The sequence below is a fragment of the Lepidochelys olivacea genome (genome assembly GCF_965140295.1).
Source record: "Lepidochelys olivacea isolate rLepOli2 genome assembly, chromosome: 5".
NCBI classification, from domain to species: domain Eukaryota; kingdom Metazoa; phylum Chordata; order Testudines; family Cheloniidae; genus Lepidochelys; species Lepidochelys olivacea.
The window spans coordinates 78,674,043-78,699,975 of NC_140415.1; the positions used below are offsets into that span (position 1 = coordinate 78,674,043).

The 25,933-nt window shown below is 41.2% G+C and overlaps 1 protein-coding gene across 1 annotated transcript in view; it reads left to right on the plus strand.

Moving 5' to 3' along the window:
- Positions 1 to 2,647: 2,647 nt before the first annotated feature.
- The window catches only part of SNX2 (sorting nexin 2), a 55,764-nt gene continuing 32,478 nt past the window's right edge, over positions 2,648 to 25,933 (plus strand). The window contains exons 1-3 of the mRNA XM_084627710.1: positions 2,648 to 2,985; positions 17,035 to 17,152; positions 24,438 to 24,601. Coding sequence (XP_084483836.1) covers positions 2,878 to 2,985; positions 17,035 to 17,152; positions 24,438 to 24,601 — 390 coding nt within the window. The 5' untranslated portion in view covers positions 2,648 to 2,877. The remainder of the gene's footprint in view (positions 2,986 to 17,034; positions 17,153 to 24,437; positions 24,602 to 25,933) is intronic.

Consider the following 25,933-nt stretch of genomic DNA (forward strand, 5'->3'; position numbering starts at 1 on the left):
ACTCAAATAACTGATGAATCTTTCTGTTTTTTGCTACAGGGGCAAACTTTTTGGCCCGAGGGCTACATCGGGGTTGCGAAACTGTATGAAGAGCCGGGTAGGGAAGACTGCGCCTCCCCAAACAGCCTGGTCCCGCCCCCTATCCACCCCTTCCCGCCCCCTGACTGCCCCCCTCAGAACCTCTGACACGTCCATCCCCTCTGCTCCTTGTCCCCTAACTGCCTCCTCCCAGGACTTCCCTCCGCCTATCCAACCGCCCTCCCACCGCCTGCTCCCTTACCATGCCGCTTAGAGCAGCAGGCGCTCACAGCCCCGCCGCACGGCCGAAGCCAGCCACGCCGCTCCACTGCCTGGCAGGAGCGGCGGGCCAGAGTGCAGCCGGCGCAGCGAGCTGAGGCTGTGGGGAAGGGAGGATAGCGGGGGGTGGAAAGGACTAGCTTCCCTGGCCGGGAGCTCAAGGGCCGGGCAGGACGGTCCCGTGAGCCATAGTTTGCCCACCTTTTCTAGTAAAGGAATAGCATGCTTAAAAAACAACTTTTTTCAAAAGCTGCTTTCTATAAAGGAAAATATAAATTGAAAAATACTTCTGTGCTGATAAATCATAAATTATTTATACACTAAACTTGATTTGACTGTATTCGCTAATGCCCCATAGCTAGACCCTGCTGCTAACACCATTGACACTTGACATGAAGTATTTTAAAATGAGCTTTATAATATACCTTAAGATTTTGGAACAAGATCAGAATTTATGAACCAAATCACAGTGAATACAATAAGAGCCATTTAGAAGTAATAACATAAGGCTAGGTCTTTCAAACACTTACTCACATGAATATGCCACTGAAGTCAATGGGACTACTAATGTACCTAAATGCTAGTTATATAACTGCATCTTCCCAAGATCAGGACCTAATACTTGTAGCTCTCCGCTTATAAAATAGGCTTTAATACTCAGCATTGTGTGTGTCGGTTTGTACTATTGCTGAGGGTTTGTGTCTCTGCAATTGCTGAACTAACAGCATCTTAACTTACCGTTTGAAATTTCTTTGAATCTGTGTGAAAACGGCTAGCTATGTTTATACATACTGATCACCTGTCCTTAAAATTTCTTCGCTGTGGCAACAATTCACGTAGTAGTTTCATATCTTCCAAGAGCAAAACTCAAAAATCATTTATCACTTACATTTTTCTTCAGGCCAAAAACACCTTAATTAATGATTCTCCCCTCCATATCACAAACAGAGTTAGCAGTACATAAAGTTAATTAACTGTCAGAAAGAAACTTAATCCAAACGTTGATATAAAATGAGGGGAGAAGAGTGGTCTTGGGCTCCTTCTCCTCCCCTGAAAAATTCTGAAATGCAGATACTATTTAGAGGGTTTTAATGGTCCTAATGAGAGCCCCCTAAACACTTCACAGACTCTGCCAGTGCAGGGAAGAAGAACCAAAACAATTAAGATTTGCTTAAATCATGAGATTTAAAAATATGAAACTATGCATGATTGGGGGCTCCCTGTGCCTTTTGAAACCTACTAGATCATTACTAAAAGGGTCCTCCCACAGAGCTAACATGGGCCTAATCTCAGAGCAGCGGTTCTCAACCCTCAGCCCGCATGCGGCCCAATTAGCACACGACTATGGCCGAGCTCCGGCCCCAGGGCCTGGGTTGCTGCTGGCTCCGCACAGCAAGCTCTGGGGTTTAGGCAGCTGGCAGGCTCAGGGTCTGGGTGGCAGACTACCACCTGGTTCCCCACAGCAGGCTCCAGGCAGCTGGCTGCTGCCTAGCCCCGCAGGGTGGACTCATGGGTCCAGTCTGCTGAGCAGGCTCGGGGTCCAGGCTGCCAGCGTAGTGGCATGCTCAGTACAACCTACATAGGAAATTCTGCCAGGGAGCAGTTTGTGCCACTACACAGGCTGCTGCCCAGCTGGCTCAGGCTCCGGGTCCCAGCTGTTGCCAGGCCCTGCAGAGCAGGGTCTGGGGTTGCAGTGGGGTCTGGGTCCTCGCTTCCTGCCCAGCACTGCTCCGATGACCAAATAGCAAGTGTGAAAAATGAGGACAGTAGGTGGGTGGGGGTAATAGGTACCTATATAAGAAAAAGCCCCCCAAATCAGGATTGTCCCTAGGCACTGCACAGGGGATCCGGAGTCGAGGGCCCTGACCGCCACCCCCATCCCTGGCTTCTGGTTCCGCTCTGTGGAGGGCGCTGGGCATCGGGGTGCGTGTGTGTGTATGTGGGCGGGTGGGAGATACTGTGGTTCTCAGCCTACGGCCCAGCTAACACTTTGTGGGCCACATCCGCGGCGCACAATGATAAACCAACCCTCAGAGCAAGGAACTGGGGCCAGCGCGTGACTTCGGACAGCTGAAGAGCTGCCGGCCAGTGGCGGACTTCCATGGCCAGCACAGGGAGGGCGAGGGCGGGGGCGTGAGCCGGGGGCCCCGCGCAGGGCAGGGCCGCGCCGCGGAAAGCAGCAGCCCCGCCGCCGCACAGCGCCACTCCGCGTCCCTGCCCTGCGCCACGAGCCGGCCCAGGAGTGGACGCAGCTAAGCCCGCCCTCGCCTCGAGCCCGTCCCGCCTCCGGGGACCTGGGGCCCGGCCGGCCGGCGCGGGGTGGCCGCGGCTGAGAGGAGGCCATTCTCTCCACAGCCACCGACACTGGGACCGGCCGCGGGGAGGGGCGGGGCCTACCGCTACCCCGCCTCTCTGAGCACGCAGCGGCCAGAGCTCCAGAACGGCCGCGGCTCAACTCGCGCGCTCCCACCCGCAGATAGGGGAGGCGGTGCGCGCCCTAGTCACGTGTTAAACGGGGCGGGGCCTCTTCGTCACGTGACCGAGGGGACCCGGAGCTCGCGCCCCAGTTCGGAAGGGAAGATGGCGGCGGAGAGGGAGCCCCCGCCGCTCGGGGACGCCAGGCAGCCCGAGCTTGAGGAGCTGGAGGACGGCGAGGATTTGTTCACCAGCACTGTGTCCACCCTGGAGGTGAGAGGCGAGGCCCTGCTCCCGCGCGGCGTCCTTGTCATCCGCGGGGCCCGCCGCCTTTTTCGTGCCCTGCGGGGCAGAGCCGCAGCCGCCGGGCCCAGGGCGCCCGGTACCCAGAGAGCGCTGACCCGCCCGCATGTCCGGGGCCCCAGCGTCCCCACACCGGCCTCCGCCCTGCTCCGGGGACTAGTGACAGGCAGCCCCGCCCCCAACCTGCCCCGGTGCGTTGGCGTCTTCTGACCCCTTCAGAGCGACCTCCCTCACCCCCCCCCCCCCCGAGCCGGGTAGCGGTCTCCCCCCTTCCCTGCTGCGGTGTGTATCCCCTGAGCGGGGGAGTCACTTCTCTGCAGCTGTCATCCCCTGCCAGAGCGCTCTCCCTCCGGCGTCCCTGGCTCCCTTCCCCGGGGAGCCCTCCGCTCCGCTGCCGGGCTAATCATGCTGTCGTTTCAGAAATAGCTACCTGTCTCTTCTTCTTCTGCCAGATGTTCTTTCTTCCCCCACATCTGTCTCTCTCCTGGAATAACCTCTCATTCCCCTTTATAACGTTGCTTACCCTAGATCTCACTTTCTGCATCTCCCCAGTCCATGGCCTGAAAACATAACCCACTTCCTTCCAAGATAAAAATCCCTCTCTCTTGCCTTTCTCAAGGAACCTATATGTTTACTCCTTAAAATTCTTTTGTTCCTTCTCTTTAACGCTGGCATTGAGCAGCTCCTGGGAGCTCGTCACTGTCTGGAGATTCTCATTTTGATGCAGTTTAGTGTCATCTGTCTCTTTTTAGGGGCAGATGGTACTTATCGCTAGTTAGAGAGATTCATCCATATCAGGGCTTTTGAAACGTACAATTACCATGTTATTTTTTCAGTAACTAGGTTTCTTAAAACTTTGTGCAGCTATTGAAAAATCTAAACCTGTCTTGCTTTGTTTGTAAACAACCCATCTCTCCCCTCTCCCCCATTAAATATAATTGATTTTTTAAAAAATAAACAGTGTCTACATACTTTACAAATTTTTTTATAAAATGATAGCTTTCCTCTCCTCTGTAATTGGTTCTGGTTTTGTTTTCAGTGTGCAGAACTGTAATGGACAACATTAAATGTCCTGTTCATGCAGACATCTATCTAAAATGTGAAATGTTCCTGTTTTTGTTGAAGGAAGCTTCCTGCCCCTGAACTTTACAGTAATGGGTCAGTGTGTTCAGTTCATATGTGGTCTACCTTTATCAATGTTATCTTCCTGTAACAAAAATATAGTAAATTATGTTCTCAAACACATAATAAGGCTCATAAACGTATTTTGAGGAGAATTCTCTCTTTAGAGTTTTAGTATTTAGCCTTTTATTTGTAAATATGCAGTTTGTGGGCAACTTTTTTCGGAAAAATAAATGTGCAAAACATAGTCATAGGCCCACTTATGTAGGTATATAAAATATTCAGTTTGTTTGACCAGATTGTTTGTTTGACCAAACTAATAGGTCTGTATATATTTTAGTACTTTTAGATGAACTGCATTAAAACACAAAAAGTAATGCTTACTTGTCTAGAATAAAACTACAAACTCAGAGAGAGGAGTGATGGAATTTATGGCTAATCCATCTCTGTACAACAACAAAAAATCTTTTTGTATTTGAACGTTCAGTCTTAAACGGACACAGTTAACTTCAAAATCACATTTCTGTGCGGAAAGCTTGGTACCTCATATGGTACAATAACACTAGAGATTATTGTAACTGAAAAACTGACAAAAGTTCAGTTTGTGTACATTGTGCATTTGACAGCATTCTGCATACAGTGTGTTTGTTTCACTGTTTCTCCAAGTAGTCCATTGGAAGAAAGTGATTAGATGAAAAGAGCCTTATAAACATGAGTAGAGTAGAAGAAAAAGCCTTGATTTTTTTTTATCGAGATTTTTTTAGAACTACTTATTAAAAGAATTACTAACTCATTTGACAGGTTTCAGAGTAACAGCCGTGTTAGTCTGTATTCGCAAAAAGAAAAGGAGGACTTGTGGCACCTTAGAGACTAACCAATTTATTAGAGCATAAGCTTTCGTGAGCTACAGCTCACTTCCTCAGATGCATATCGTGGAAACTGCAGCAGGCTTTATATATACACAGAGAATATGAAACAATACCTATTCCCACCCCACTGTCCTGCTGGTAATAGCTTATCTAATGGAAATCACTTTAGATAAGCTATTACCAGCAGGACAGTGGGGTGGGAATAGGTATTGTTTCATATTCTCTGTGTATATATAAAGCCTGCTGCAGTTTCCACGATATGCATCTGAGGAAGTGAGCTGTAGCTCACGAAAGCTTATGCTCTAATAAATTGGTTAGTCTCTAAGGTGCCACAAGTCCTCCTTTTCTTTTAACTCATTTGAATTGACTAATTTAAAAAAAGTGTTCTTTTGAGGTTTTGGCAGAGAGTATGAAGTTACTTCTAATTAAATTTTCTGGGACTTTTGATTTTTTCCCTCTTATGTACGAGTAAATACTGTCTCTCTTATAACCTTCCAACCACACATACCCAATGTTCATATGTAAAATGTTTTATGATATGTCAGAAAAAGCCAGTTCATTTACAGGCAGCAGGGGTTTTTTTGAGGGGGGCGGGGGGAAACGACGTGTGTGGGATAATGGCTTCAGTTATAATTTTGACAAAGTTCAATTTTATATATAGTCTACAAAGTCCTGCCTAGTCTGAAACTAGATTTAAACTCTTTAGGGCAGCAGCTCTGTCTCTTTTTCTTTATTCTAAGGTACCTAATACACTTGATTGCTGTAAAATAATTAATAGGTCACACTCTTGGCCTAACAACCTGATAATATTGCTTTACATTAGCCTGCTGTATTAAGAGATTATGAAACTTGTGCTTTTAAATTCTGTGGCTCTAACAACTTTCATATTGTATCTGCTTTGGTAATATTTCTTAGACTCTTTAGGAGTGCTAATTTTAATAAAAAATAAAACCAACTTTGAGTGTCCTTCATAGTTGGTGGTTAACATTTATTGCACACTTACCAGCCAGAGACTGATATTGGGGAGAAAAGGGATGGAAGATGGTGGGTGGGAGGGCACACTGAAGTCCCAGGATAACTCCAATGAAGGTGAAAACATCCTCTTCTTCATCGCTAATTGATGGGGAAGGGAGATATCCCAACTACCCGAGTGCTGACTATGGATCCTTCAGAGGTGGGGACTCCCTCTCTTGTTTTGGCTCCTAGATGTCTGTTGAACTTGACTCTCATCTCTTTACTCCTCTTCAGGCTGATCACAGGAGAGTCTTCCCACTCTTTATTTTTTCATCCCTTCCCTTTGCTTCTGGCTGGAAGAAGAGTAAACAACAATTTATTTCTGCTGATTCTTTTTAGTTTTTCTTGGGTTTTTTTGTTATTAAAATTTGCCTTTCCCTCTCTTAGCATAGTCTTTTGTTTCCCCTCACCTTTTGCTTTTTGTTGCCATTCGCATACCACAAGATCATGCCCTTCATTTTCTGTTTTCTGTTTGGTGGAAGTAAAGTCAAGAGAATGAATGAAAACTCTTTCAGATACTATGCTTCAAATTTAGATTTAAAATGTTTTAAAACGTCTGTGTATTTATTTAGTTTTACCCTGCAAAACAAACATTGTTAACTAAAATATGTTTTCTCCAGTGAATAATATTAACTTTTTACAAAGTGTAACACAAGAACATCACACTTAAAGAAAACTAAATGTAAGTAGTGTGAAAACTACTAGTTCAGGAAACTTTGCCTTACCCATATTACACCTTGTACAACTTGGTAAACAGCAATTTAAAAATTCATGTAAAAATTCACTGTACTGACTTCAATCAACCTTTCAGTTTTTTTGTGTATATCACTGTATACTATAGTATGTAAAGCATGTTAAGAACATAAAAACGGTCATACCGTGTCAGACCAAAGGTCCATCTAGCCCAGTATCCTGTCTTCTGACAGTGGCCAATGCCAGGTGCCCCAGAGGGAATGAACAGAACAGGTAACCATCAAGTGATCCATCCCTTGTCACCCCTTCCCACCTTCTGGCAAACAGAGGCTAGGGACACCATCCCTGCCCATCCTGGTGGTAGCCATTGATTGACCTATCCTCCGTGAATTTATCTTGTTCTTTTTTTAATCCATTTGTGATCTTGGGCTTCAGAACATCCTCTGGCAAGGAGTTCTACTGTGCACTGTGTGGAAAAAATACTTCCTTTCGTTTGTTTTAAACCTGCTGCCTATTAATTTCATTTGGTGACCCCTACTTCTTGTGTTATGAGAAGGAGTAAATAACATTTCCTTATTTACTTTCTCCACACCAGCCATGATTTTATAGACCTCTCTCATATCCCCCCTTAGTTGTCTTTTTTTCTAAGCTGAAAAGTCCCAGTCTTATTAATCTCTCCTCATATGGCAGGTGCTCCATATTTCTAATAATTTTTGTTGCTCTTTTCTGAACCGTTTCCAATTCCAATATATCTCTTTTGAGATGGGGTTACCACATCTGCACGCAGTATTCAAGATGTGGGCATATCATGAATTTATATAGAGGCAATATGATATTTTCTGTCTTACTATCTATCCCTTTCTTAATTATTCCCAACATTCTGTTTGCTTTTTTTGACTGCCGCTGCACATTGAGTGGATGTTTTCAGAGAACTGTCCACAATGACTCCAAGATCTCTTTCTTGAATGGTAACAGCTAATTTAGATCCCATCATTTTATATGTATAGTTGGGATTATGTTTTCCAATGTGCATTACTTGGCAGATGAAATTCAATGTTGATAAATGCAATTTTGTTGCCTAGTCACCCAGTTTTGAGAGAGCCTTTTGTAGACTGCCTGGGACTTAACTATCTTGAGTAGTTTTGTATCATTTGCAAATTTTGCCACCTCACTGTTTACCCCTTTTTCCAGATCATTATTGTGACATGTTGAAAGAATATAAGGGGTTAAAGATTTTACATATTAACCTTATGATCTGTGTGCAGAAAACTTTGTATATGGTTAAATTATAGGCTCTGTATTCATACCCTGTATCCAGAACATTTGTAGGTTTTTGAGGCTTGGTGAAAGGGCACGAAGCACCCTATTATTGGGGAGTGGGAGCTGAAGTTATTGGGGAGTGGGAGCTGAAGCACTCATATTTTATATGCTTGAAACTTCAAGCACCACATCACTGTTTAACTCTCTTAGCTATAAGTCTATTTGCTATAAGTATAAAGGTTAAGAAGCCAAATAGAGTAGAGCAGGGATTCTCAAACTGTTTCATGGTACTGGCTGCATCTTAATAAAAGATGGATTGCTTATTTCCCCTCTCACTCCTGGTCACAAACCATTCTTTTGGCAACTGCAGCAATTGCTTGCATGGAAAAGTAATATTAGGATTTTTGTTTTGTTAATTTCTTTATTGTTACAAGTGTTTTGTTGTTGTTTTTTAAAAAGTGAATTGCTATCTGCCTCTGCTCTGTCTATCTCCCCTCCCATCTTTTCTGTTCCCTCTGTTTGGGGCCTCCAGAGCTCAGATATCCACACCCCTTCTCCCCAGAGCCGAGCCACGGAGCCCCCAGCCCAGACACCAGCACCTCCTGTCCCCATGGAGCCCAATCATAGGGCAGATCCAGGCCCAGACAGCAGCAGCCCAGAGCCTTTACTCCCGCCAACTTCTTTACTGTCCCGCTGGTGAACATGGTGTGGTATGGCCTTGCCCTTCCTCACCCTTTGCCAGAGCTGGGTCTCCCAGGCCCTCTCCCATCCCTAGGAGAATGAGGATCAAAGAGCATGCAGCCTCCAGGCCAGTCAGGGTGGGTAGTCCGCTTACTGCGAGCTGGGCTCTGCAGAGTCCAGTGGCATCTAATGGTGGCAAGAAATTCTGCGGGGAAAACAGAATTCTGTAAAATTCTGCATTCCACAGTGGCACAGAATTTCCCCTAGAGTAATATGCATGTGTGCATACACAACCCCCACTGAAGCAATTTTTGGGCCTTAGTTTTTCCCCCATGTAATCTTGCTCAGTTTTCTGATAATCTTCAAATCTCCCCACTCCATGACTCTACTAGTAGTTTATGCTGCTCCGAGACATCAGCTCCGCTTCTTTTGGGTATTCTGTCTGCTTTGCTTGATACTTACAGGAGCAAAATAAGCAAGAGATTGAACACTTTCTGTTCAATCTAGACAGAATAAGGAGTGGAATAGAGCAGGAATAACTGAATATGCCGAATAAGGGTGTGTGTGCAGCTTGGCTTATTAGTGAGGTTGAACAGTGTTGTGTCCCAGCTCCACTACATCCTTTCAATATTTGGTGATGATTGAGTTTTAGTCACTACTGTAGCTTCTGAAAAGTTCAGTGACTTGGCCTTTTTACTACCTTCATAATTATCAGGAATAACACCTGTCTTTCTGAAGGCAGTGTAATTCTAATTTGGGCTCATTTGTTTACAAAACTGCAATCTTATGTATTTGAAAGCTTCAAAATAACTGTTTTAGCCTACAAACCTTTATTTAGAAGTTTTAGTCCTCTGGTTAATAGGTGTTTGTTTTAAAGCTTTTTTTTTTTCTGTTAAATTACTTAGATATACTCTCAACTTGAACTCTAATTTAGCAGTCTTTTGTCTTGGCATTTATGTAATGTCTTTCAGACCAAAAGAACTCAAACAGCTTTACAGTTAGATACAACAGGAAATATATAGATCCTTAACCCATCTTAAAATGCAACAGCATCTATGATGAACATTTTATCTAACAGTGTCTAATATGCTATCCATCAGTTTATAGACCAGAAAAGGGATTCATTACACAACTGAAATGTGGCATTTTTTGTAAATGTAATCAAATTTTGAATGTAATCAAATTGTTAATTCCTATTCGTTTTGTGAACAGAACCATGGGATATTTAACCAGCAGTGGCCAGTATCTCCGTTTTCTTTCTAGATACCATCTGTGCAGGATTATCACTCCTGCGTTTTATGCCTCCAGCACAAGCTATGTGGGTAATTCATTTAGTTCTACTGGTTTTTGTCCTTCTGAGATGGCTGTAGGCTTGCTTGAGAGCTCTGCCTCACAGAACATGTTCCCGTTTGGATTCACTGGGATTTATGTATGATTAGCACTTCAGGCAACTTATATTTAGATTCCTAATTTTAGGCATCCAAACGTTGGGCTTTAGTACCTAATGTATAACGTTCCCATTTTCCTTGGATAATGTGGCGGGTGCAATTTTAATGGGCATCTGTAACAGGGAAGTGACCATTAATCATATTAATAGTCCTGTCCCCATGCCAGCCTCTTTCCATATCTACATGCCTAATCTTACAAAGCCTCTGTTTTCTTGTTTTAATGTGGAACAGTCCTGATAAGGGATCTCAACCTGTATTAGGTCCTTGGGCAATGCACTTCACTTTCTGGTTTCATTTCTCATCTGTGTCCTATGTAACACTGTTGCTAGTGGGTGATATCATTGTAGCTGTTCACATCTTTCACTGGCTAGATTGCTACTGAAGGATCATACATAGGGTACAGTCACTGTGAGGCAGACAATACTGTCTCCCTTCATGATGGCTTACTTGCTGGTGTTTGGAGGAAATTGTGGCATAGATGAGAGCAACATGACTCTAACTCAAGCCATATAAGACGGTGATGTAGTAGGTTGGGAGAAAACAACTGGAAGATGGCAATAGCTACTTGGAGTTGTGTCTGCTCACCATTCATTAATCATATGCACAGTCTAGGGATAGTGTTCTAGGATGATCACATTGCAGCAATGTCCAGGCATGCTTTTTATCCTCCTGAGCAGAATATTGTAACTGTTTCATAAGAACATAAGACTGGCCATACTGGGTCAGACCAAAGTTCCATCCAGTTGAGTATCCTGTCTACCGACAGTGGCCAATGCCAGGTGCCTCAGAGGGAGTGAACCTAACAGGTAATGATCAAGTGATCTCTCTCCTGCCATCCGTCTCCACCCTCTGACAAACAGAGGCTAGGGACACCATTCCTTACCCATCCTGGCTAATAGCCATTAATGAACTTATCCTCCATGAACTTATCCAGTTCTTTTAAATCCTGTTATAGTCCTAGCCTTTACAACCTCCTCAGGCAAGGCGTTCCACAGGTTGACTATGCGCTGCGTGAAGAAGAACTTCCTTTTATTTGTTTTAAACCTGCTGCCCATTAATTTCATTTGATGGCCCCCTAGTTCTTATATTATGGGAACAATAACATAACTTTTCCTTATTCACTTTCTCCACGCCACTCATGATTTTATATACCTCTATCATATCCCCCCCACTTGTCTCCTCTTTTCCAAGCTGAAAAGTCCTAGCCTCTTTCATCTCTCCTCATATGGGACCTGGTCCAAACCCCTAATCATTTTAGTTGCCCTTTTCTGAACCTTTTCTTATGCCAGTATATCTTTTTTGAGATGAGGAGAACACATCTGTACGCAGTATTGAAGATGTGGGCATACCATGGATTTATATAAGGGCAATAAAATATTTTCCATTTTATTCTCTATCCCTTTTTTAATGTTTCCCAACATCCCGTTTGCCATTTTGACTGCTTCTGCACACTGCATGGATGTCTTCAGAGAACTATCCACGATGACTCCAAGATCTTTCTCCTGATTAGTTGTAGCTAAATTAGCCCTATCATATTGTATGTATAATTGGGGTTATTTTTTCCAGTGTGCATTACTTTACATTTATCTACATTAAATTTAATTTGCCGTTTTGTGAGATCTTATTGACGTTCTTCACAGTCTGCATTGGTCTTAACTATCTTGAGCAGTTTAGTATCATCTGCAAACTTTGCCACTTCACTGTTTACCCCTTTCTCCAGATCATTTATGAATAAATTGAATAGGATTAGTCCTAGGACCGACCCTTGGGGCACACCACTAGTTACCCCTCTCCATTCTGAACATTTACCATTTATTCCTAACCTTTGTTCCCTGTCTTTTAAGCAGTTCTCAATCAATGAAAGGATCTTCCCTCTTATACCATGACAACTTAATTTACGTAAGAGCCTTTGGTGAGGGACCTTGTCAAAGGCTTTCTGGAAATCTAAGTATACGATGTCCACTGGATCCCACTGGAGTTCTTTATTTGGTAGCCTCTCTAATCTCCCTTAGCATTTCATCGTCACTATCACTGTCCTGGTCAGGTGGTCGATAATAGATCCCTACTGTTATATTCCTATTAGAGCATGGAATTACTATCCATAGAGATTCTATGGAACATGTGGATTCATTTAAGATTTTTATTTCATTTGATTCTACGTTTTCTCTCACATTTTGTGCCACCCTTCTCCCCCTCCACCCCCGCCCACCCGACCTGTTCTGTCCCTCCAATATATTTTGTTCCCCGGAATGATTGTGTCCCATTGATTGTCCTCACTCCACCAGGTTTCTGTGATGCCTATTATGTCAATATCCTCCTTTAACATGAGGCACTCTAGTTCACCCATCTTATTATTTAGACTTCTAGCAATTGTGTACAAGCACTTTAAAAACTTGTCACTGTTTATTTGTCTGCCCTTTTCTGATGCGTCAGATTCTTTATGGCTAGGCAGCAGTTCTGCGGAAAAGGACCTAGGGGTGCCAGTGGATGAGAAGCTGGATATGAGTCAGCAGTGTGCCGTTGTTGCCAAGAAGGCCAATGGCATTTTGGGATGTATAAGTAGGGGCATAGCGAGCAGATCGAGGGATGTGATCGTTCCCCTCTATTCGACATTGGTGAGGCCTCATCTGGAGTCCTGTGTCCAGTTTTGGGCCCCACACTACAAGAAGGATGTGGATAAATTGGAGAGAGTCCAGTGAAGGGCAACAAAAATGATTAGGGGTCTAGAACACATGACTTATGAGGAGAGGCTGAGGGAACTGGGATTGTTTAGTCTGCAGAAGAGAAGAATGAGGGGGGATTTGATAGCTGCTTTCAACTACCTGAAAGGGGGTTCCAAAGAGGACGGCTCTAGACTGTTCTCAGTGGTAGCAGAAGACAGAACAAGGAGTAATGGTCTCAAGTTGCAGTGGGGGAGGTTTAGATTGTATATTAGGAAAAACTTTTTCACTATGAGGGTGGTGAAACACTGGAATGCGTTACCTAGGGAGGTGGTAGAATCTGCTTCCTTAGAGGTTTTTAAGGTCAGGCTTGACAAAGCCCTGGCTGGGATGATTTAACTGGGAATTGGTCCTGCTTCGAGCAGGGGGTTGGACTAGATGACCTTCTGGGGTCCCTTCCAACCCTGATATTCTATGATTCTATGAATGTTTCTCGTCTGATCTGACCCATAGTTTATCCTCTTCCATCCTCTCTTCCTGACTAAAACCTAGAGAATCTCTATCAATAGACTGTCCTCTAAGAGAAGTCTCTGTCCGATCCACGTGCGCCTCTGCAGCAATCAGCTTTCCGCTTGGTTGTGGAGCTTGGTTTCCCTTGGTTGTGGAGCTTACTGCTGTGATCTGTGTCCGTCACCTTGAGACTGGATTATAGCAATTTGCTCTGTGGGCTGCATCTTAAATCTAGCTAAATTTAAGCAGGCTATTAGATGAAATACCAGTGTGTTAAACAGTGCCTTTAAATGTAGTGCTATTCATCCAGAGTGCTTGATTGAGCAATACTGGCTACCTTATGGTTTCTGGGTGGAGTTTTAGGTAGTAGTGGTTTTGACCTATTCTTAAACTGCTTGGGACTTGCCTAAGTGGAAGACCATGTCTCCCCTGGCACTGCTGCCACTCTTGCAATCATAAGAGACCCTGAGCTTGATTTCTCCCTCATAAAAAGTAGGGGAGCTGATGGCAGAACTTCCTCTGTAAGGGCCCCTTCCTGTGGAAGTCCTCAGCTTCCCAAGGTTTTAAATAGCTCTGATTTGTAACCCTTCTTGTTTAAGGGGCATTGGTGAACAGAAGAGGCTGTTGAAGGTGGGATTTGTCTCGTAGGAAAGTGTAATGGAGGATTTAAAAGTTGTGATCAAATTATGTTTGGTAGGGTTAAAGTACCAAATGCTGCTGCTTTAGCCAGCTTTTACTTCATTTTTCCATGCTTTTGTTTTTAAATGTATGTCATGTGTGTCCTTTACCAAAATACATGCCTAAACATGGTGACTACATGGTTACATGCTATATAGTTACTAAACTCCACTGTTTGTATTCAGTCTCTACAGCAATCTTGCTCTGATTTTTACAGATCTGAATTTGCTTTTGAGTCATGGGAGTTCAAACTTTCTCCCCACTTACTTCGGCCTGTCCCTTAAGTTGTCAAATCAATTAACTATTTCTGGTTCTTTGGCATTTGCCTTCATTTTATACCTGTTTTTAAGTTAATGTTTTTTCCCCTTTGTTACAGTCCTCTGAGTTGCTTACTCTCCAAGAGTAAAAATTCTATTTAGTGTCTTTTAAGAAGAGACAACTATTTGCTTCTTCTGTTTCTTTGAATATATCTTGCAGGATTGTAACCAACCTACCTATCTCTGATTTGGGAGGTTAAAATCGGTTATGCTGTGGGTATTCTGTTTCTTCACTGCTATGAAAGTAGTGCTTCTCTAACATCTCTGATTCTCAGCCAGGAGTACATGTACCCCTGGGGGTACGCAGAGGTCTTCCTGGGGCCACATCAACTCATCTAGATATTTACCTGGTTTTACAACAGGCTACATAAAAAGCAGTAGCGAAATCAGTACAAACTAAAATTTCATACAGACACTAACTTGTTTTATACTGCTTTACATACTTACTATACACTGGTTTCAGAGTAGCAGCCGTGTTAGTCTGTATTTGCAAAAAGAAAAGGAGTACTTGTGGCACCTTAGAGACTAACAAATTTATTTGAGCATAAGCTTTCAAGAATGCATCCGATGAAGTGAGCTGTAGCTCACGAAAGCTGATGCTCAAATAAATTTGTTAGTCTCTAAGGTACCACAAGTACTCGTTTTCTTTATACTATACACTGAAATGTAAGCACAGTATTTATATTCCAATCCATTTATTTTATAATTATATGGTAAAAATGAGAAAGTAAGCAATTTTTCAGTAATAGTGTCCTGTGACACTTTTGTATTTTTATGTCTGATTTTGTAAGCAAGAAGTTTTTAAGTGAGGTGAAACTTGGGAGTACGCAAAACAAATCAGTCTCCTGAAAGGGGTACATTAGTCTGGAGAGGTTGAGGGCCACTGGTCTACATTATTCCAGAGCTTGCCCTGGCCCCTTGAGAAGCCTATAATTGGGAGGATTTCTACTCCCACCCTAAGCTCCATCTTCTGTGCTGTGCTGCCTGGAGACTCGGCACAGAACCCCAACCTATGTGGGTTTTTCCTATATTCTTGGAGGTTAGGGGAGCTCTTGCTTCATGCTTGTAAGGAACTGGCTAGAATGTTTTTTGGTAGCTGGGGCAGAGAAGGGTGTCCTTTGAAGAACTCAAAGTTGAAAAAGGTGCCACAAGTACTCCTTTTCTTTATGTGAATACAGACTAACACGGCTGTTACTCTGAAACCTGTCAAAGTTGAAATATACCCAACAAAGCAGTGTTCTTGAACCAGTTTAAGATTTGGCCCTCCAAGCCAAAGATAAGAGGTAGGGAATTTCCCGCATGACTTGTATTGGAGGCATGAGACCCAGTTGAGAATCCTGCAAGATACTATCTCCAGAGAAGGCTGTAATACAAATAAATTAACTTTCTCTTATGCCCTATCTGCAAATAATATCACTTAAAATGGGTAAGACTGTCTACTTTGCTGCAAGGCTTTATTGTTCAAAGTCTTGGCTACTGGCATCAAGTCTTGCTATTTTGCGTCATTCTGTCATCAAATTCTTTTTTCTTTATCAAAGATCTTTGTGATATAGATTCAGTATATGACTGTTCTTGTTGTAAAGATACTGTATGTTCTATAGGATGCTTGTCTTAACTTCGACTTAAAAAACCCCCTCATAAGTACTGTGGGATTCCTATGCAGTAAACTAAAAAATCCAAGGCAGCTTTAGTTTAACTTGAAATGATGGACACATTTTATTGAGTTAAATGAACATGCATATTAGTTTCAAACAAAAAATACTATATTGATTGTGTGTTGTTTTAGTGGAAATGTCTAGCAAATCAGAATTGTGATAATTCAGGGTGATGTCAGCTTTGAAGCTAAATGATTGCCTAAACACCTTTTGAGATGAGTGGGGACAATTTGTACCATGCTTGCAGTCTGTTACTCAGGCTTTTTAAAATGAAAACTTGGATACTAGAGTGCGGTTCTTCAGCAAAAGGTGAATTTTGTAGCTGTGGAAGAACTGGGGCCTGGTTGCAGCACTGAAGCTGGATTGCTTTCTTGTTTGTCCCAGCTAACAGGTGAACACTAATCCTGTGACTTGTTTGATACTTTAGTATATGCCTCAGAATGGAAAATAAGTTAGATAGGTAACAGCAGATTTAAAATGCTGCTTGTCTCTGTGAAGCAGGCTTAACTTCCATGGCAACCCGGTTTGACACTTCACAGTTTGCAGAATAAAAATACTAATGGAGTTAACTCATTCCTTTACTCTTTGTAAAAACTGATTTGGAACCTTAAAAGGCAGACTTTATTTTGTAGACATTTTTGTACATCTTGGACAACTGTTCAGATGGTTTAAATTGCAGTTTGTTTTGGACATAAATTTACAAAAAGGAACTGATTGCAGCAGTCTGAGGAACTAGACTCAAACATTTCAATGTTGAAGATGGTAGATAAACTTATTCTAGATTAGTCTACAGCAGCTCTTGGCTCTATCCTATTAACTATATAAAACATATTTATTAACTTATGGAAATGCATATCATGAAGAGGAAAAGGTGAAATTTTTTAAAGTCCATAAAGAATAAGTGAAAAGAATTGGTGACTAATTCATTTCCTTTGATCATTGTTATCCCAGTAGGAGTAGGAAATGGAAATAGCTAACATGGTTTCCTTTCCATGTTGTTGTTGCTGCTTTCTCTGCTTGTGTTGAAAGACTATCGTGGCAATGTATAAAAATTATTATAACAGATAACTGTACCCGTTCTTTGCCTCCTAACTGTTTGTTCCTTTTAACAGTCAAGCCCATCGTCTCCGGAACCAGCCAGTCTTCCTGCAGAAGACATCAGCACAAACTCAAATGGTCCAAAGCCTGCAGAAATCGTACTAGATGATGACAGGGAAGACCTTTTTGCTGGTAATTTTCTCTTCTTTTTTTCTTAAAGTATAAAGTTCACATGGACACTTACACTTTTGCATTTAGGGTATTCTGTAAACTTTATTCCTTTTTCTTTCAAAAGTTTTGTTAGCTGTCTAGTTGTGAGGAAACGTGAAGTAGTTAAACTTGTAATGCTGACCTTGAATTTAAAATGCGTATGTCTTAATATGATAAAATAGACTTCTGGCTCTCTAAAACAATGATTCTTTCCCACTCCCCTTCAGCAAATGCTTTTTGAAGAAACACTTTTAACAGTTGGTCTATCCTTTTGATATTTGGATTCTCTTCCTTGGCCACTGTTGTCAGTCATTGTTTTGGTTACTCATCTACATTATCATTACAATGCTGTGTGAACTTCTGGGAATACTGCTTTTTTAAGATTATTGATAACTGCAGTAAAAATTTCAATTTAGTTAAATTGTTTGGCCTGTGTCCTGTTTAGTGCATTGTGATTACCTGATGACATTTTAATGTAAAATGTTATGTTACTAAATACTGTACTCCGGCTCAAACTAAGCCATCCTAATTAATTGTTTTTAATGATTGAATCATAGATTTAGCTTGTATAGAACACACATAATGTTGTCTACACATAAAACTAACAATGGGTTGGAAACACTTTCTTCCCACATTTACCACCTGATTAATCATCTACTGCTAAACGAGTAGAATTGTCTCAAGTAACTATCAAATGGAAATGGCAACTTGATACTGTAGTGAAATTTGTGATAGCTACCATGGATATCTTTCCTTAGTACCTATTCTGAAATGAGAATATTTTCACAAGGTTTATAATGTGGAGATATATTTCATATAATAAAGCAGATTTCCCAGTTTCAAGTGAAATAGGAATTGTCACATGGGATCAGAACAAGATATGTCTAGTCTTCCTGCACATTGATGTTCTCCATCCATCGTTCATAATATGTCACATGCTCCACAGCATCATACTATGCACCAGAAGTGCATACCTAACTACGACTGTAACTATAATACATCTACAAACTATGATAAACTTCTTCATTTATCTTGTCAAATATCCATTGTCTATCCTCCAAAAATCAAATAAAATATACATTGTACAGTTTTCAGAGTAGCAGCCGTGTTAGTCTGTATCCACAAAAAGAAAAGGAGTACTTGTGGCACCTTAGAGACAATTCACCAATCAAGAAAATTGCATGTTTGTTTGGCCATCTATACATACAGTAGGCTGTATATTTTCAAATAAATACACTAACCTGCTCTTCCAGTTCAGTGCCATTTTCTCATAGTCCTAGCTTAAACTATATGTTTTGGTGTGGAATGTGTTGCTCAGGGTGTCATGATTTGTATGCTAGATGGAGTATAGCAGTGTGCAGGAGGTAAATTGGATGTAGATTACATAAAATAATTATTGCCTTATTGCTTGTTTCTTTGCCTTTTTGTATTGTGAGTCTCAGCTTTGCAAAAAGAGCCCTTGTCCCTCCTTGAAACTTTTTTATCGACTGGAAAATTGGCCCATTCAACCCAGTCAGAGGTCTTTTCATTTTCTAAGGATATGGGTGGGGGGGCAGGCAGGGTGTATAGAAGGTTAGTTTTTTATGCGGGGGGCAGAGTGGGGGATGTGTTTGAATGGATCACATTCAGTCTTCTGAGACTGTTTGCCAAGACCTTTAATATAGAGACTAAACAGAAGTGATCGTGGCTTCAAATCTTATTGCATCCAGAGCCTTTTGAATGACTCTGGTTTTCATGCTTACATGAATATAAGGTAGAACAGAGTGCCATCCATTAGAACATTGAGCATTTTCTTTTTTTAAATCAGGCCACTCTTACTTAGGTGCCTAAACTTGGATTTAGGAGTTAAATCTTAAGTAGCCAGACTCAAAAATGGTGGACTAAAAGCAAATTTGATTGCATCTCTTACTGTTAGCTGGAGTAGCAAACACGTAGCTACTTAACGACAGCTGCAGAAATGTAGTATTGGGCTGCCTGTAATAGATATCACTAGGAATCCTGTCCTAACCATCCACAGTTGATGCATGATGATGTGATGAAGCGTCTCACAATGCGCTTTCATCTGCGCTGTTAGAGGGTCAATATATATTCAGATCGTTGGCTTATAACCACTCGATTTCTCGCTTCCTGATGCTGAAAGTGGGGTGGTATTCTCTCTCCCCTCTCTTGGATACTGGTTCTGCTTTACTGTATATCATTGGGGGGGTTGGTAATTGGATCCTGTTAGCTCCCGCATTAGGCCCATTAACTGAGTGCTGACTCACTTCCAAGATCTTGAAGTTCCAGGGTGGATTGATTTAAATCAAAGCGATTTAAATCACTGACTCTAATCAGTAAGCAGAAAACCTTGATTGAAATCAGCAATTTTAATTGTTTTGCATTTATACTTTTCAGTTGTTTTCCTAAAAAAATTATTCTCAGTGGTTGGTGACCGTTTAAACATGTTGATTTACAAATAAATACAACTTTCATACTAAACAGCTACACACACACATGTAGCAGTTAAATAGCTTAATTTACATTTGTTCAGACTCGTAGTTTTTACATTTTTGTTGTGGTAGAAAAATGTGAATGATGGAGTTCTTACTTACTAGATAAACTTTTTCCTTGATATTTGTGTCAAGCTCTGTTGGAATGAAAATTCAGTTTAAAATGCACAAAACCAGTACTTACCATTTTTTCATTAAATAAAACTACTTTAAATGTGCCAGATAAATAAGGAAAAAAGTTAATCAACACATGTTTTGCATATAAAACTTATTTATTAAACAAAGGAAGTATCTGTAGTTAGTGAAGTGAATTGTTTCTTGTTATCACATCTTTCAGGATTTTACAACGATTAAATCTCATCCTCTTACACCAAGTTTTTATTCATTGGGTGGGGGAGGAAAAAAAACCTGTCTTGCTTTCTCAACACCCAACTGGTTTCTTAACTTTAAATGAACCACTCATTGAACTGAACCTTTGAAGTTGAAGAAAATGAAATAGAAAATATATTCTCTGCACCTGCAGAAGAGGCTACTACTGTCAAAAGCTGACTTAGCGCTTCAGCAAACTGTGGCTCCAGGTGCTTCGCCAGTGACTCACACCACTGAACTGGTGGAACTTGGCAGCAAACACCCACTGCTTAGTATTAATTTTAATTATTTTAACAGGTTGCCAATTTCAAAATTAATTTTAAATAGCTTTTCTTTAAAAGAATACCTATATTTAATTTAAATAAAAATCTGTTTTCCTTATTTAAAAAAAAAACATTGATTATTATCCACCTGGTGGAGTTTTGTTATTGGCACTTTGTTGTTTCAGAGATCCAGGCAGAATAAGTGGATTGTCAGTTGTATGTGGACCTCATGAGCCACAGGGGAAGCTCTGATGGGCAGCATATAGCTCCGGTTGATAGCATCTCATTCTTGCTTTTGTTAACGTAAAGTGCCTGATCACAAGGTGGCATGGCAATTAAATTACATCAGTAGCGTCTCAGTATGATTTTTAGAAGTTGAATAGTCTGTATTTCTTCTAGAACGAACAAATAGTTATCTTATGAAGCCAGAAGGAAGTCTCATTTATCAGTGGCTTACATAATTCTCATGAAGATATTTGTGTCCCATTTGAAACAAACTTTCTGGGGCTGTTTCTAGGTCATCCTTTTTGTAATAAAGATAATAGTGGTCTTATTTCAGTTTTAACAAGGAATTATAATTGTAAACATTTCTGAATGTTTACCTTTGTGTATTTTTCTGTTCTTGGTCCTGGGGTAGAAGTGGCTATCTCAAAGAATACTAGCAAATCTATGTCATCATCCTACTTAGATTTCAAATACTTTAAGCCCAACAATATTTTAGATGCAGTCTTTTTGGCAAGTGTAATTTTTTCGACCCTCCTTTAGCAACAGTCTCATGTTGATGCCAATGCTTTATTCAGCTGGTTACCCTTACTAACACTTGTGTACCTCAGGTAACATTTTTCAAAAGCTACCAAGTCCCATTTTGAAAAGAGACTTACGCACTAGGAGTCCAAGTCTCACTGGCTTTCCATACGCCTAGTGCATAAGTCTTTTCTGATAATGGGACTGGTGACTTGGGTCCTTTTGGCAATGATCCCCTCCTGTTTTAACATTTTTCCCTAACTATGGAGTACAAATCTGTTCATTGTTTGTTAGAAGATCATTTTTGTAGGTCTTGAGTGGCTACTTAAGATGAGTTTCACTGTACTTCAAAAAAATCATGTATAGTAGTTTTATTTGGCTCAATACTCTTAACATTATACATTTTTATTGTGAAAAAGATTTTCTATTTTAATGTACTTACTGTAGGCTGAAGCATACATTAGAAAACTTGTGAATAAAGCACCTTTAGACTATTAAAGCAAAATTAAAATAATATGCATTTTTCTGCTTATGCTGTTAAGCATTTTTCTTAGCTAGAACAATACCAGTCCATTTTACTTTCACATTCACCAGCATACACAACAGAGGAAAGTTACTTTTGTATAAAAATCATTTCTCTGAGGTTTTAAAAATGTAAATATTTCTAGTGGTCTTAGATTTTTGTAAAATATTTTAAAAATTTAAATTTGGATTAAATTGTAAATTTCCTGCTTGTGTGACTAAAATAACATGGCCCAAAGACTGGGTTAACATATGCTTTATGTTCGAGTCTGAAGTTTGCCAAACTCATTTTCTGGTGAAACAGACAGGTGTAGACGTTTAGACTAGGCTACAACCTGAGCTCTGGAATAGTCCTACCTTACAGGATCCTAGAGCCTGGGTTCCAGCCCGAACCCAGATGTGTACGCCACACAGTTAAACAGCCCCACAGTTTGAGCCCCATAAGCCTCAGTCAGCTGGCATGAGCCAGCCATGGGTGTCTAATTGCAGTGTAGACATACCCGTAAGTATTAGAGGTGAACTGCAAAGCAAAAAGCTGTGCCTTTTACTGCTCCTTTGAGAAATAAAACTGTCTCAATACATAGAGTAATAACGGGTCGCCACTTTCTTTCTGCTGGAAATCCTTAGTAAGCTCTTAGGACTTTAATGGTGATTCCCCACACTTATCTAAAACCTAAGCTACAGTTCTCCCCAAATGAGGTGGGACATGCTTATTCTCAGACTACATTTCTTTAGTTTGTTACTGTGAGAATCAGTATCCTCTGCATATTTGAGGGCATGCAGGGCTGCAGCTTTGACATCACCATTTGGGTACTTCTAAGACGGCTAGCAAAATAGAGGAGAATCCTATATTTGACTTTTTTTCTAAAAAAAAAAAAAAAAAGCTTTTTTTGAAAGAAGATTTCTAGACGGTCACTGTACATTACAAAATAGCAGTAAAGAGCATAAACTTTTACTTTTCAATTCACTTTTTGAAAATCACTGTAGGACTCTAGAGTCTGGAAATGCCCACACTAACAGCGCACTGGCTGATGTTTGGCGCAAACTGTTTGTGTGTCATTGTGCTTATGTGGCTCCCATAACTTAAGCAGTTCCTCAGATACTGTGGTTCAGTATGTAAGTGATGTTAGCCAGTGAGAATCTTTCCTCCTGTTAGAGGGCGTCCTGACTAAGTCAAAATGTGCCCAAATATCTTCGTGGTCCATGGAGGTAGAATGGGGATGAGAGAATAGCAAGAAATTGCATATGGAAGAATTGATCATTTTGCTACATGAATCAAGAGTTATGCATTAAGTAACTGGAGCTATAGCAACAGCGAATATAACGTTCCCATTTTACTATGGAAAAATTTAAACAGTTGAATAGTACAATGAAGGCATATGAGTTTATATACTAAATATAAATACTAAATATACTTAGAATATGGGTCCTAATTACATTTTAAAAGTTATACGTGTTGCATACATGACTGCACAACTTTAACGATGCGTTAACCTCACAAAAGCAAGGCAGTTCAGTTTCCAGCTGAAAATATAAACTGCTGCTGCAGCCTTGAGCTGATGTGCTGTTTGTAAAAATCAACAGACTTAATGAACTGAATTCTTCTCGATTAGGCTGGTATAATTCAGAGTAACTCCAAAGTCAGTGATGTCCAAGTTACATTGGTACAGTAACTCCTCGCTTAACGTTGTAGTTATGTTCCTGAAAAATGTGACTTTAAGCGATACCATGTTAAGCGAATCCAGTTTCCCTGTAAGAGTTCATGTAAATAGTGGGGGGTTAGGTTCCAGGGAAATTTTTTTCACCAGACAAAAGACTATATTGTGTATACAAAAGACTATAGTGTGTGTGTGTGTACACAGAGTATAAGTTTTAAACAAACAATTTTTAATATTGGTACACAGTGATGATAATTGCGAAGCTTGGTTGAGGTGGTGAAGTCAGAGGGTGGGATATTTCCCAGAGGATGCCTTACTGCTAAATGATGAACTAGCAATTGGCTGAGCCCTCAGGGTTAACTCATTGTTAAGGTAGCCTCAGGCTCTACAAGGCAGCAGGAATGGAGGGAGGGGAGACAGCATGGCAGGCGGAGACACACACCCTGTGTGTGAGAGAGAGATGTGCATTGTCCCTTTAAGAAAGCTGACCCCACTATTAAGTACACTGCCTTTTTAAGTTAATCAGCAAGCTGAGACTGCAGCTGTTGACCATACTGAACTTCATGAATTGATATAAATACTGCAGGTGTGCAGCAGATCTGTATGCTTAAAAATCACTACCCTGCATGCAGGCTCTCCTACTTCAAGAGAATGACTGTTGTCACTCCCACAATCTTAGAAACATACCCCCTTCTCCCCTCCCCCCCCAAAACCCCCCTAAAGACTTCCACTGAAGGCTCATCACCTGCTACAATATCTAAATACTTATTGGCATTTGAGTAGTGAATTCTAAAACTAACCACTTAACACACTGTTTTTATTCTTGCCAAAGCCAGTTCTTCCTTGCGCCCCCAAATATCTCTTGATTTAATTGCTCTGTTCTGAACAGAGACCTTGCTGACAAAGTTCACTTCAAAGCAAATTTTTACAGGTAAATTTTACAGCTAAAACCCCTGAAATTGGAGGAAGGCTGTAATGTAAACTATAACTAACAATACAGTGGAAATCCATATAAGCATGCATCTGTGTTAAACTATTAGTGCAATGTTTGCAATAATTCTCAATTTGAAGAATAAGGAAATATACAATAAGATGTAAAACTAATTTCTATGAATGACAGTAATCTTGTAGGTAGTGTGCCAGTGAAATATTTTATATTATGCATGTATGTTATGTGCCTCTTGTGTAATATTTTGTACTAATTCATAAAATCTTTACCTAGAAGCCACAGAAGAGGTTTCTCTGGACAGTCCAGAAAGGGAACCAATACTGTCTCCAGATCCTACTCCTGCAGTCACTCCTGTAATGCCCACTACACTAGTAACTGCCAGAATGGAATCAAAAAGTATAACAGCCCCTGTGATTTTTGATAAATCCAGGGAAGAGGTAACTGAATAATTTAATATTTTAACACTTTGTTGCAAATACTATTGCTATGATATGTACAAATTTAAGGTATGGTATTTCATTTTTTTAAAACAGCATAAAAATTGCAACTGAAGGTATTAACTATGTAGTCTCTGACTCACAAGAACTTTCATTGCCATGGGGTGTGTGTGTGTGTGTGTGTGAAATTTACGCAAATAGCTATTGCGTGTTTACTTTCTGAAAGATGTCCTTCTTAGAAAAGATCTTATGAATATTCATTTGGGGGATTCTGTTCACAACTTCCTGTATGTTGAGATCAAGACTCAATCTATAGTCCAGGGATTGGCAACCTTTGACACGCGGCCCGCAAGGGTAACCCCCCTGGCGGGCCGGACCGGTTTGTTAACCTGCGGATGAGGCAGGTAAGGCCAATCGCAGCTCCCACTGACCATGGTTCACCGCTCCAGGCCAATGGGGATGTGGGAAGTGGTGGCCAGCACATCCCTCAGCCCGCGCTGCTTCCCACAGCCCCCATTGGCCTGGAGCGGCAAACCGCAGCCGGTGGGAGCTACAGTCGGCCAAACCTGTGGACACGGCAGGTAAACAAACCAGCCCAGCCCGCCAGGGGGCTTACCCTGGAGGGCTGCGTGCCAAAGGTTGCCGATCCCTGCTATAGTCAATAGCAATTATTTTCCTTACTCCAATATGAACAGCTAATATGCTGATAATATAAAGTGGAAAAATAAAAACATTACTTGAAATAGTCATGGGGAAATACTGAAGAGATGCTGAGTACCCGAACTCCCACTGGTATGCTGTAGATCTAACTTTAGTCACTGCTTTAAAAATCTCAAGTGGCATATGTATCAAGAAATGTTGCTACATGGCTGATGATCACCTGGATGTTAAGAACTTTGGTGATGCAATAAGATAACCAGTGAGGGACAAACTGAATAAACTGCTGGACTACCTTAAGGATCTAATCGTAGGAGACCATCAATATCACTTTGTTCAAGAGCAAAAATCTGGTTCTGAGCAATTCAGCTCCCATTCATAGCAATGGGAGCATTTGGCAGATGGAATATCAAATGTGAATGCAAAGCATTGGTTTTATAATTGGCTTCATATGTAAATGTCCCAGTACTAAGTGAGCTACTTCATCACCATGCTAACCTTTGCACTTGCAATATAAGTACCAAATTTAATTCTCTGCATTACAGGTTTGTATATGTAGCTTACCTAGCTTTCTCTGACATCTGTTTAACTGCTTGCACATGTGAATAATGAGAAATAATGGACTTCAATATGTTGCTTGTCCAAATGGAATTGGTAAATATACTTTCTTTTTGT